General features: G+C 39.5%; 1 protein-coding gene and 1 non-coding gene across 2 annotated transcripts in view; both read right to left on the reverse strand.

The window, feature by feature from the left end:
• The window catches only part of LOC126375406 (neurobeachin), a gene marked incomplete at its 3' end in the record, with an annotated part of 592,334 nt that overhangs the window by 334,574 nt on the left and 243,562 nt on the right, over positions 1–14,198 (reverse strand). The window contains exons 4-5 of the mRNA XM_050022313.1: positions 7,200–7,300; positions 185–280 (exon numbers count right to left, since the gene is read on the reverse strand). Of these exons, the coding sequence (XP_049878270.1) occupies positions 185–280; positions 7,200–7,300 (197 nt within the window). The remainder of the gene's footprint in view (positions 1–184; positions 281–7,199; positions 7,301–14,198) is intronic.
• Trnaa-agc (transfer RNA alanine (anticodon AGC)) lies at positions 11,467–11,539 on the reverse strand. The gene has a single exon. It is a non-coding gene; the product is annotated as a tRNA-Ala (tRNA).

The following is a 14,198-nucleotide window of genomic DNA, read 5'->3' on the forward strand; positions in this document are numbered from 1 at the left end:
TCACACTCCTTCACTCAATCTATTATTTCTCTGCGCATCCCTTCTATACTCTATACCTTCTGTACTACTCATGTTACTCGTCTACTTCCCAAATAATCATCTCAACTCACCTATCAGTCACTCAGCCACACGGCTACATTATGTGACAAATAGTTATGTTAAAATAGTAGTATCAAGTACTTACCGAGCCTTTCCGACCGGGGAAGCTGAAGAATACATCCGGACCGTTTCTGTGCGGCATCTGCCGTAACACATTCAGGAGTTTCGCTGAATGCCGTGGCTGAAACAAAACAATGCGCTATACTATCGGCTATATCCTCACATAGCAATATGGTCAGTCGCAGTTTCGACACGAATTTGCATCATAAGTTTTATTTTATTTTTTTGTTATTTATTTTATTTAATTTATTTGGGAAATTCACAGTGTCTTAATAGTATTACAAAAACTAAAGTATATAAATTGGAAGGTGTATGTGTGTGTGCGTGTACGTGTGCGTGTGCGTGTGCGTGTGCGTATGTGCGTATGTGTGTGTGTGTGTAAAAGACAGCGATCACCCCAGCCCTCCGATTCGTTATCTTGGGATCGGATGTAAAGAGTCCACTGGATGATCGCTGCCGTTCGTGTGCATGCGTGTGTGTTAGGTGTTTTAAGTGGATTCTGTAATATGCTTATTTAAACCGTATTTGAAAAGTTGGCTCGATCATTATAGACTGTGATACTGCTCACCACATCACGCTAAGAGGAAGTTCTGTGAGGTTATGGGTACTAGACTCGCCCACTAATCCCACATTTCGCATCTATGATACTTGTAGATAGTTTGCGAGGAGTGGGTGTGTGTTGAAACCATACATTAGAAACCCCTTCTTCTTCTTCTATCGTGTGGGTTGTGAGGCGAATTACTAACCTCATCAACCCTGGTGTCAGGGTTACTATTGAGCCGCCAAAGGCCCCTGACATGACTCATTTATATAACGACTACGTACTTACACAGTAAGTAGTACCCGGGACCAACGGCTTAACGTGCCTTCCGAAGCACGGATCGTCTTACTTTCGGACAATCAGGTGATCAGCCTGTAATGTCCTAACCAAACTAGGGACCACAAAGTAATTTTTGTGATATGTCCCCACTGGGAATCGAACCCAGGACCTCCGGATCGTGAGCCCAACGCTCAACCACTGGACCACGGAGGCCGTTTTGGACCACGGAGGCCGTTTTATTAGAAACCCCAATTGGGATATATAATCGTGAGCCTTTGTTATGTACAACCAATTACCATTTTGCGAATAACGATTGCCGTATATTTTTTCTCTCTGTTCAATACATAAACTCACGCCCGTAATCCCTATTGGGGTGGGCAGAGCCACAAGTAATCAAAAACAACTTGCAGCCACTGTTGATACTATGTCGTAAGCTAGATATGATGAACCTTATGGTGATAAATGATCAGCCTATCGCCCATAACATTAGCCATCATGTTAGAGGACACAATCCCTCTGTCGGTTTTTACGACATACCCGGGAAGACAAGCGGCTGAACGTTTTCTATGTTTTATATTTGCTCCCAGAACAGCATAGAAGCAATCAATAAAAACAACAAAGAAAGTTATCCCCAAATTAAACAACCAAAACGAGAACTTAGCAACTGAAGTCGCATTACCGCCCCCACAATGCCGGCTAATTCTACCAGGGCAACAGAACTGGCGGGAGCTCGGCGGGAAAACGACCGAATGCGGGAGGCGGCAGTTACCCGTTCAATTAGCGGGACCGCGGAGGCTTTTCAAATTTGCATCGTAGCAATGCGGCGGAGGGGTAATTAGCCGGCAGAAACGGCCTGGTTACTTTGTGTTTATGTTCGCCTGGTAGTTGGAGCTGCTTGTCTTTTAAGTTTGGTCGCTTTCATCCTGGTTTGTTTGTCCGTACACTGCAATTTCGTTTTGTACATAAATGAAAGTCATAAAAGAACAAATTAATGGAAGTATTTTTTTATTCGTCGTCCGTCTAGACTTTGATTTGCAGTCCCATATTAATATTTAGTAATTAAATATACTGAAATGAATATCAAACGAAGGAACTTTTACGAAACCCAAATAAATTACGGCCATGTAAAAGTAATACTTGAACAGATATTATTACCTACTATCCAAATTATTTATTTCAGAGAGTAAATTTCATATTTATTCGTGAGGTGAAATTATCAGTTTATTATTATTTTTTCCTTATGACTATAGTAAGGTTCAAAATATCCATCTTACGCAAGAGTGGCTGCAAGTTGCTCTGCCCACTCCATTAGGTATTACGGGCGTGAGTTTGGTCTTATTACATCTTCCCTTCTAATTCCAAATCTGTAGAGACATTTTCTAAAAACATTTTAGCCCTTTTAATTAATCCCTAATTCGGCACGTGTTCAGCAAAAATGGAACCTTTTACAACAGCCTCAAAATTGCTTTAATAAAATGGTCTATTTTATAAGCCTAATTAATCACGCTTGGGATATTACTTACTTACCATTCAGAAATCAGAAATCAGAAATCATTTATTCAAATATTCAAAAATTCTAAGTTATTTCTAATAAAACCATGAAAGTCATCTCTGCCTATCTATATTTATAATAACTAAGTACCCACCTATTAAGTAGTTCTATAAACTATTTATCGATAAGAGAAATGTCACGCATTCGGTTCACGATTTCGGGTTAGATTCCCAATGAAGGCGTTGTCGGAATCACTTTGTGAGACTGTTCTTTGTTTGGTTAAGACAAAAACAAAGTATATCACCGGATTACGAACCAAAAAGTAAAATGACTCCGTGCTTCGGAAGGCATGTTAAGCTGATGGTAGACTATTGTTTACTTAAGTATGTCGTTACATGAAACATGTCAAGAGCCTTTGACGGTCATAAAACCCTGATAATAACTACAATTGGTATGATCGGTCATCGACCTCACAACACACATGTGATAGGAATAAGAAATTATATCAACATGGATGTTCTATTAACCCTTACACGGACAGAGACCATGGGTCATTGATGGTTCATAATGGGTAGTATGACGCCTTGGAATCGGAACCTCCGTAGACGTTCTGTCCTTGAAAGTGTTAAATTATCCTCAAAACCATCATACTACCTATCTCCGCGCTCCGCGGACGATTTATAACACCGCTATATTACTTCAACTCGCAATATCTCACCGCTTTCACAAACCACATTTCACGTTAGTCGATAAATTTCTGCTCCCCTGGTAGATTGAAAATATTTCAAACTCGCCACACGACTGTTCCAGGGGGGCTAGCTCTACTTAGCCGCGGGACGTGGTTGGAATCCGATATGCACCGTTCCATTGACCTGGGCCCCTAAGGACGTTATTATGTTGCGTCTTGATGGATCCAGACAGACCCTTGTCACTCTGAGGTCAAAGATGCTTTCAGTATAATTTAGTTTGTATTAGAATAGAACTATGTCTTTGTCTTTGCCTTTACGTAACGTTTATAACCCTTTGAAAACTATTCAGGTTGTCGACATTCTTATCAATTGGCTGTTATCTGCTCGCATGTGAATCATAATAGTCATAACTATAAAATTGCCATTCTCTAATACTGATCATCATCGCGTCCAAGCCGTGTCCGGCGACGGCGACTCCTAAATGTCTATCCCAGGTCGGTTTTATGATAGACTCTAATGTGGCTAGCAAAACCGAACTTCGATTTGAAGGTTCGGCCACATGGCGCACAGAATAACTGGCCAGCAGAATTAAACGTATAGTTGTAGGAGGGCTTCTGTCGAGTCTTCCGTGTTTGGCGTTTTACGTCAAGATCTTCTAAACGCTTCTTTTCGTACAGGTCCACGTTTTTGTGAACAGTGTAACGCCATTCCGGTCTTCGACGACATACACAGCATCACGCCTGTCTGTATCCTCGAAGGGGTAGGCAGAGATGTACAGTACACCCACTAAGTACTCACTAGCTATGTTTAAGTCGCATGTAATGGGGGGCGAGACTGTTGCCATTAACCGGACACAAATCCTTCTTCTTCCATCGTGTGGATTGTGAGTTGAATTACCAACCCCATCAACCCTGGTGTCAGGGTTATTACTGAGCCGCCATACGCCCCTGACATGACTCATGTAACGACTACGTACTTACATCAGTAAATAATAACCGGGACCAACGGCTTAACGTGTCTTCCGAAGCACGGATTTTTTTATTTTTTGGACAATCAGCTGATCAGCCTGTAATGTCCTAAACAAACTAGGGATCACAAAGTCATTTTTGTGATTTGTCCCCGACAGGATTCGAACCCGGGGCCTCCGGATCGTGAGCACAACGCTCAACCACTGGACCACGGAGGCCGTTGCCCAAATCCTTGAAACCACGTTATTTAAATGAACGAAGGTGTACGTGTGTTTTTGTTTTGAAGCACTTACACGTGCTTAGGGAAGCACACAAAGAGAAAATTTTAATTTTAATTTCTGACTCGGACGAGACTTGAACCCTCAGCTCTCAGCTGGAGGACCCGGTGGTGTAGTAGTTGACACGCTCGTCCCGGTTTGACAAGAAATGCGGGCTCAAGTCCCATCCGAGACAGATTTTTTTTCGATTAAAATTTTCTCTTTGCATTCTATTTTTTTTTTCTACTAGAGTGATGTGCCAAGGCAGTAAAAAAGGGTAAAAGTTATGTAAAATATCAACTATTATTAAAAAAAAAGAGTTTAGTATGACCTCCGTGATCCAGTGGTTGAGCGTTGGGCTCACGATCCGGGTTCGAATCCCGGTGGGGACGTATCACAAAAATGACTTTGTGATCCCTAAGTTGGTTAGGACATTACAGGATGGTCACCTGATTGTCCGAAATTACGATGGTTCGTTCTTAGGAAGACATGTTAAGCCGTTGTTCCCGGTTACTACTTACTGATGTAAGTATGTAGTAGTTACATGAGCCATTTCAGGGGCTTTTGGCGGGTCAATAACCCTGACACCAGGGTTGATGAGGTTGGTATTCCACCTCACAACCCATACAATGAGAAGAAAAAGAATAGGAACATTCCCACTTTGGAATCATTCCAGTACATCACTCCAACATAGAAGCTTAACTTCGATGACTCAATAATAAGACAATAACAACGGTTGTGTTTCCAGTTTAAAAAGAAATAAAAATAGGATAAGTTTGACCGTTTCTCATTTATGTTGATTGGCTTTATTACCATAGAAATTAAAGCATCCGAAATTGGATTTTTATCGGGGCACAGATGGGCTGACGGGCTTAAACATAGCTGGCGAGGAGTGGATGTGTTTGTGTATACCATTCACTTCTGCCTATCCCTCGGGGATACAGGTATGATGCTATGTTAACACGATCAGCTGCTTTTCATCCCAACAATCCGACAGAATTTCTAACATGAGGGACATAATTATTATAGGCGATAGGCTGATCACTTCTCACTATAAGTTCATCATATCCATCTTAGGACTTCGTATCAACAGCAGCTGCAAGTTGACTTTTTGGCGGGAACCTTCGAGATATTCAATAAACAAAGTGTATCTACCTATTTTCGCTTTGTGCCAACAAGAATTGTAATATAATGAAATTTAATGTAATAAATGTGGTCATACATAGTGAAGGAAGTAAATATGGTTCAGCACATTCAGTCATATTCTGACAAACAATAAGTAATTATTATTATCAAGCCGCTTTACAACTCTAAAGTTTATGCGGACTTATGAATAAATTCATAGTCATCACCTTTCATCATTTCATTAAAAATCATCAAGAAAAAAAATACATAAAACATGGCTGTATTGGCACAGTTCCCTTTACCTTGCGCTTCGGGGAAAACCAAAACAAAAAAAAATGTCTTTGATTACTTGTGGCACTGCTCAACCGTTAGAGATTACGGGCGTGAATTTATGTAAAAGTTCCCGGAGTTCAATTTTCTGAAGGTATCGCTAAGGTAAGCGACACCTTTATAGACTAGAGTACATATAAACGTTTACACGACACGTTTTATTTATTGACACGTTTTCAAATGTCAATAACTCGGCATGATTCAATTTAAAAATTTAGTCCCTTTTATCATCCCACGTAGCCTCGTGGTTGATGCTGTGTCCAAATGCGGAATGATTTTATTTGGCAAGTATTTTTTTATTTCTCGGAAGCTATTCACTTCTTGGTCTTGCATTATGTCGCCCCACCCCTACAGTTAAAAACAGCCATAACAAAATTAGAAAGAAAATATACATCGCTTCGCTCGGATGCAATGCTGAAGAAAAAATGAAATTATTTACGACATCACATTAAAAACCTCAAAAATAACAGTATTTCTCCACTATTTAATGGGTGTTATTATAAATATAAACCTTACTCTTGTATCACTCTATCTATTTAAAAAACCGCATCAAAATCCGTTGCGTACTTTTAAAGATTTAAGCGTACATAGGGATATATATATAGGGACAGAAAAAGCGACTTTGTTTTATGCTATGTAGTGATTTAATATTAAAGTGTCCAAAGGATGTCTTGCAGAAATTGCTGCCCAAGCGAGAAAGCATAATATTTCTGTCCTTTGCGATGTCCGAGGCTTTATTAAAGAAATTACTACACCCAAAACTTTGATTCAATTACCAGGACCACATAAGTTTATAGAAGAATAGCTGTTCTTCAACTTCAACTTCGTTCGCGTGAGACCCTACTATTAAAACTATAAGAGTTCCACACCAACTTGACCATCCCTTTTTATCCCTTTAGGGGTTAAATTTCGCAAAATCCCGTCTTAATGAGCACCTACATCCTAAAAGGAACCCCCATGAAAAATTTGAGACTCCTAACAGTTGTAGCTTTTGAAATTTCGTGATGAGTGAGTGAGTCAGTCAGTGATTTTTCGCTTTTATATTCTTCTATCGTGTGGGTTGTGAGGTGGAGTACCAACGTCATCAACCCTGACTAATGTAACGACTACATACTTACGTAAGTAAGTAGTAACCGGGACCAACGGTTTCACGTGCCTTCCGAAGCACGGATCATCTTAATTTCGAACAATCTGATTATCTGCTAGTAATGTCCTAACCAAACTAGAGACCACAAAGTATTTTTTGTGATATGTCCCCATCGGGAATCGAACCCGGGACCTCCGGATCGTGAGCCCAACGCTCAACTACTGGACCACAGAGGTCGTTTCTCTTTTATTATAATATATGGTTTAGCTTACCCATTTTCCGTTGACTGCCTTCATGGCACTGAAAAGCTGTTTGAGTTCCTTGACTGTCACGCTATAGCTCGCGAGTACTCCCAGCATTTCTATGAGGAGGTCTGAAACAAGGATAGGAAAATACATAAAAAACTTATAAAACAAACCGCTCGTTGAGGTGGGTAACAAGACAACTACTTAAGCAATTTTTACCTGACTGCAACAAAGCAGAAAGGAGGGTTTTCTGTTTGACAGCTAACATACATAATGTATGTTGAGAAGTAAACTCTTAAAACAGATTGGCGTACGACCACGGTTATCACCTGAACATCACTATACAGAAGAATTTCAGAGAAATAGGTATTTTCGTGTTTCATACTTTTTAGAGCGCGATTTTTCCGTAGCCGGGTTTTAGTTTTTGATCTATTGTTATGTGTGCCTAGAAGTCCCCGATACCGACCCCGCCGGCGTGGTCGACCATTTCCCTCATCATAAATCAGCGCTTATCGCTATCGACGCACTAGGGTCAATTAATTCTTTCAAATATTTTTCCTCTCAGACGACGCCCTGAGCCGAGGTTCGCGCCCAACTGGGCACCCTCAGACCTGTTGTCTTAAACGTTGTACCGGGTGAGAGCCTTCAGCGCTCCCTATTTGTCCGGCCAAGTTGTTAATGCTATCTGCGGCAAATCTACAATAATAAGCCTCAAAAAAATGTGCCAAGAAGTAATAGTTAAATAAAACGAACTCTACAATAAGATTTCTTTTGACGTGACTTATTGTTGATTTGCCGTAAATGGCATTCTACTTGGCCGGAAAACAATGTAAGAAGCACATACAAGTGGTGAACATAAGTCTTCTGACCACACCCATCCAATAAATCACATCTTTATATCTCACATAAAGTAAAATAAAAGGGCCAGAGGCAGACGGGGCGAGTTGCCAAAGCCAAGAGTAATAAATTTTATAAAAAAAAGCACCGTTAACGCCGGTCTAAAAGCTTGTGACGTCACAAGAGTTATGCCAAGCGTTCCGTTTCAAGCATCTAAACAGTACACGCTCCGTTCCAACCTACCAAATTATTCAAATTCCATTGTCTTTATTTAGGGTTCTGTTCGATATAGGAAAAACGTTTATTATAATCACTCAAATGTACTTTTCTGTGTCATTTTATCAATTTTGCTTCAAGACGATTTACTGAAACAAAAATGTAAGTAGTTACACAAAACTGTTGGCTAACTAATTAGTAATTACCAATATTCTAACAAAGAAATCTCTCATTGGGCAGTTGGGAAGCAGCGGCCTCCATGGGGCAGTAGTTGAGCGTTAGGCTCACGACCCGGAGGTACCGGGTTCGAATCCCGGCGGGGAAATATCTCAAAAAATACTTTGTGATCCCTAGTTTGATTAGGATATTACAGACTGATCACCTTATACTTCTGATGTAAGTAAGAAGTCGTTACATGAGCCATGTCAGGGTCTTTGGCGGCTCAATAATAACCTAGACGCCAGGGTTGGTGAGGTTGGTAATCCACCACACAACCCACACAGCCTATTATAAGATTAATGATTACCTAAATGATAAAAATCTCTGGTATTGAATGTGTTCCTCTAGTTATTAAATAACTTGTAATGTACCCTCATTGATTTAAAAGATGTGTTGCTGTTGCAGTTTCTTGTCATTTCTTCTCCTCAGCCATAACACCTTGCGAAATGACGTAAATTCAAAAATGTTACATTGACCTTCAACAAGTTTATCCATGATAATTACGTTGAATAAATGATTCTGATTCTGATTCTGAGTAGAAGAAGATTAGGCAGTTAAACAAATATAATAACCCCGTGATGATTTCTTCTTCAGATACTATTTTACTTAAGTAAGTATGCACTGTTGAGCCACTAAATAACCCTCAATCAATGGTAACACTAACATCAGGGTTGATGAGGTCCATTATCCCCTCTGTACCAGATCCAAGATTGCACTATTTGTTGTCAAAAATGTCTATATTATTTTGTGCCAACATGACCTCGGTACTAGTATTATGCGCATATTTTGAGGATGCCGACATCAAAGGAGGCTTCAGAGGAACCTTTGCCTTTACCTTTACCCGGGATGTTTACAACCTCCCTTGTTCAGATCGATTATTACAAAATCACGCGCCCAGGGTAATAATGTACATACAAGGATTGGTGTATGGATATTGAAGGATATTTCTGTTTTGTGTTGCATTATCATATTGGCGATTTACAAATTGGGACCCCAAGATGTCACTTAGAAATAAATTTAAAGAAATTAATATTTTAACTTTGGCATCACAATATATCTTTGAAAACTTAATATATGTAAAAAAACATATAGGATTATTTGCAAAAAATAGCGATCGGCACATTGTTAATACCAGGAATAAAAATAAACTTGCTTTACAAGTCAGTCGATTACATAAGATTACTAAATCTTTTAAGGGGCAATGTATACGTTTTTACAATAAGATTCCCATTGACATTCAGAATTTGCCTTTCAACTGTTTTAAGACAGTAGTTAAACAAAAACTTTACAAAAAAGGTTATTATAAAGTTAGTGATTATTTAGAAGATATGAATGCATGGGATTAACTGTCTGAGAACTGATATTAGGTAGCTAAATTACTCAATTGTATACCAATATTTTATGTATATTTTTATTTTTTTAAAGAACGTTTAGGGTCCTGTGCAGATGTTTTTCTTGCCGCTTCTTATCCCCGGCTATACAGGTTGTGAGAAGCTGCAGTAGTTTTAGGCGGATGAGACGTTCGTTATGTAAAATTGACGATTCAAAGTGTAACTATGTTACCTACTGAATAAAGATATTTTTGAATTTGAATTTTTTTAATAATGTTAAAACGTGTTAAAAAGGGTTAAAATCCATGATAACCCTGTTCAGAGAGAATCTGTGTGAGAACGCGTGACTTCCATGATAGAGTCGCTAGTTCGATATCAGCTCGCGACACCAAACACTTCAGAACCCCGATACCGACCCCGCCGGCGTGTTCGACGATTTCCCTCAATCAGCGCTTATCGCTATCGACCCACTAGGGTCGATTAATCCTTTCAATCTTCAAAATGAATCCCGTCGGTAATTGAACCCAATACTTCAGCCTGAAGGGGTTTAAGAAGGTGAAGTATTGGCTTCAATTCCCGACGGGGTTAATTTTGGAGAATTATTCTTAATTGTGATCAAATATTATTAACTAAAGAGAACACACTACCTACTCTCTTTGCACTCATGCCATCCTGGTTATTAAATCCAGATAAATCCCATTTTTCCCATTTCGAACAATCCCCGGTATATTAGCTAGAAAAAGTCCGGAAAGCGCGGTCCGACAGTTAATAGGGGCATATTGTCCGGGCAAAGCCGAGCCAGGACTAATCCGGCCGTAATCCGGACGTCCCCGGACCAGAATGCAGACTCGTCGCGTTTGCAACCCTGGTATAATTATTATCCGGATCGATGCTCCGGTTTCTGGAGAGGATACTTTGCAAAACCTGTTTTCTAAATGGAAGATGAACGTGGAACATCTTGCATGATGCATACATACAAGATCACGCCTATTTCCCGTTGGGGTAGGCAGAGACTACGGAATACGACTCACTACGATCCTACAAAGTCTTCAGGCATGTTCACCAGTTTAGAGAACTCTGGACCTGGCCTTTCTTTAAAACATCCTGGATTTGATCGCGGTATGTTCAGTCATAAGCAATATCATGTACCCACTTTAGAACCCTGTAGCACTATCATATTTGACATTTAATGAGACTTACGGTTACATTATGTCAAAAAAGTGAATATGACATGGTTTCAAAGTGTATACATATACTAAAATGGTGACCGTTCACCTATGGCTGGTGACCGTTCACCTAGGCCTTCATCATCCAGCTCTGCAGGGCTAACATGCGTAAAGTGATAAAATTTGTCACGGTCATTTTATCGATTCTGACGATATAATTATGTCGTCTTGTTGGTTGGTGCTAATGTGTGAACCCAAATAAGTCATGTCGTTCTGTCAAAATACAAACAAAATCACGTGTCACGCATGTTATGGATAAAAATTATTGAATCGATCGATAATTAACTGAACAATTTCCATTATGATTGCTTATAGTACATACACAGGATACAAATTAAAATAATCACTGAAAGCAAAATCTACTAGAGCCTTTGAGATATGCTTTATAGTCCTTGTCACAGACTACAGACGGTATTTGATAGTCTACTGTAGGATCATGTAAAATTTAAAACAAAAAGAGTATCCTGGAGGCGCCGGGTATCGATCCCGGTACCTCTCACATGCTAAGCGAGCGCTCTACCATCTGAGCTACGCCCCCGGTGTATGAAGCGGTAGATTTTTAATCTATATGTGAAACAACAGCAAGCAAACGTTATTACAATTCATTGCCAACCACTTTCATAATCATATTCAAGTAGCGACATTGTCGGTAACACTAGTCAGTGGCGTGAGATATGAAGCGAGGACATTGCGAAATTGACATCAGATAGTAAATTAAAAAAACGAATACACTTTTTATATATTTTTTTTATTTATTATTCACCGAAGAGTTAAGAAAGTGGCTAACACATTTTTTTAATAAAGTCCTAAGAGACATGTGATGAACCACATGGTAACAGACACCAGACATAGATAGCCCCAGACACAGACAGCCCCAGACATAAACAACCCCAAACATAGACAGCCCCCAACTAGACAGTCCCAGACAGACAGTCCCATACATAAGGCTGTCCTAGACATAAGCGGCCCCAGACATAGACAGCCCCCGACTAGACAGCTCCAGGCTTAAACAGCTCCCAAACATAAACAGCCCTATTAGACATAAGACTGCCCCAGACATAAGACTGCCCCAGACATAGACAGCCCCAGATATAGACGACAGTCCCAGATATAAACAGCCATAAGCTTTTTTTTTTTTTTTTTGACGTGTCTTATTGTAGATTTGCCGCAGATGGCATTAACTACTTGGCCGGACAAATGGGGAGCGCTGAAGGCTCTCACCCGGTACAACGTTTAAGACAACAGGCCTGAGGGTGCCCAGTTGGGCGCGAACCTCGGCTCAGGGCGTCGTCTGAGAGGAAAAATATTTGAAAGAATTAATCGACCCTAGTGGGTCGATAGCGATAAGCGCTGAATGAGGGAAATCGTCGACCACGCCGGCGGGGTCGGTATCGGGGACCTGAAGTGTTTGGTGTCGCGAGCTGATTGGCTGCCTCTATGGCTAGAGTCATCGGGTAACAGCCATAAGCATAGACAGCCCAAACATAGTAAAGATGTCACTATCCCTCTGTCGACTTGTATAACATTCCAGGGCAGATTAATAGCTGAACGCATATGTTTATTTTTTCTTTTTTGGTTTCCTCTTGGCCCCAAACTTGCCCGAAGGCACATAGGAATTGGCGAAGTTTATATCTAAAGAAAGTTCTTAATGGCAAGAACAGTGCAAATACGGCTAATATTCCTTGTAGTTGGCACACGGCCCAAGTGATCTCGAATTCACAAATTAGTCTTAACTTTTAGGTTACGGTTGAGTTCCAAAGTTTAAATCGCCAGGGAAACCTGGACCGCATTCAACATCTTTCCATTCTTAGGCATATAATTGGAAAACTTTTTAAATTAGTTCTAAAAGTATTTTAATATTTTTGTAATAAGTGAATTAGAAAAGGATTTCTGTATTTTTATTAGAATTACGTATCAAATAACTTTTGTAAGAAATTGGTTAGATTTGACTGGATCTTCACATAAACGTCTATTTCCACAGGTATAACGTACATAAAATCACGCCTATTTCCGAACAGGGTAAGCAGAGACTATGGAATTCCATTTGCTTCGATACTTGCTCCATATTTATCACACACGCACGCCGCGCCGGTTTAGAATAGATCGTACTGAACCTTTTCTAAGGACATCTACATAGGTATAAATGTAATTGAAAATGAAATAGAGAATGAAATCCTTCGTCTTTAGCCTTCTGTTATTATATTTATGTACGTATATTTATTATCCTTTTATCTGTTTATCTATCTGTATGTCTTTTCTTCCCCCAAAACAACAAAAAAATCTTGTAAATTTAATTCTTTTAAAACATGTTCATCTCTATCAAAAGACTATCGACTGCCTATCGATAGATATAGGTATAGGTAATTGATGAAAAATATTACAGAAAAAAACAAAATTACTATTTCCCGTTGGGGTAGGCAGACAAAATGGAATTCCACTAAACAATTTCAAGTACAGAACGTCTACGGACGTTCCGATTCCAAGGTGTCGTACTACCTATTATGAACCATCAATGATCCATGGTCTCTTTCCGTGAAAGGATTAATACAATCCTGCCACCACTTTCGCTTCTTTCACTCTCATGAAAGTCTATTCTTAAGTAATTATAAAAATAAAAACCTATTTAGAAATGTATTATTTCAGTAAAACAATCGTATCTCTGAAGATCCTTCCTTTTCTCTATAAATAGTCTCATCCATTTACAACTTCCTCTGAACCGTACTCTTTTATTCTTATTTGCTTACTTTTTAATTTTCCCAGATTATCCCGGCTCCATCTTCAACTCTGAGCTGATGTTAAAATAGAAAATAGGTTTTAGAGTAGAGTAAATAAAGACAAGTTTCTAATTTAGTTTGCTTTTCTTTCTGCTGAGAGCACTTAATGGACTGAGATAGTCACAACATCGCCTTGTTGTTTCTGTGCTCCTGGTATTTATTCTTGATTAATTATGCAATCCTAGTAAAAAGGTCTCAATCAAACTTACATTAAGCTGTATACGACTATATTGGGGTAGGCACAGGTAAATCCATCTCAAGATGAACTAAGTACCCACACGCACACTGAACTTTCTGTTCATCATCAATTTAAGAGCCACGCTCTTGTCGGTGTAGCATTTTCCATTCTAGTCAATCAAAGGCCAATTCCTTGACTTCCCTATAAGACACAACGTTAACCTTTTCTTTAATCTGTTCCATGTA

Source organism: Pectinophora gossypiella, chromosome 19, assembly GCF_024362695.1.
Source record: "Pectinophora gossypiella chromosome 19, ilPecGoss1.1, whole genome shotgun sequence".
Taxonomy (NCBI): domain Eukaryota; kingdom Metazoa; phylum Arthropoda; class Insecta; order Lepidoptera; family Gelechiidae; genus Pectinophora; species Pectinophora gossypiella.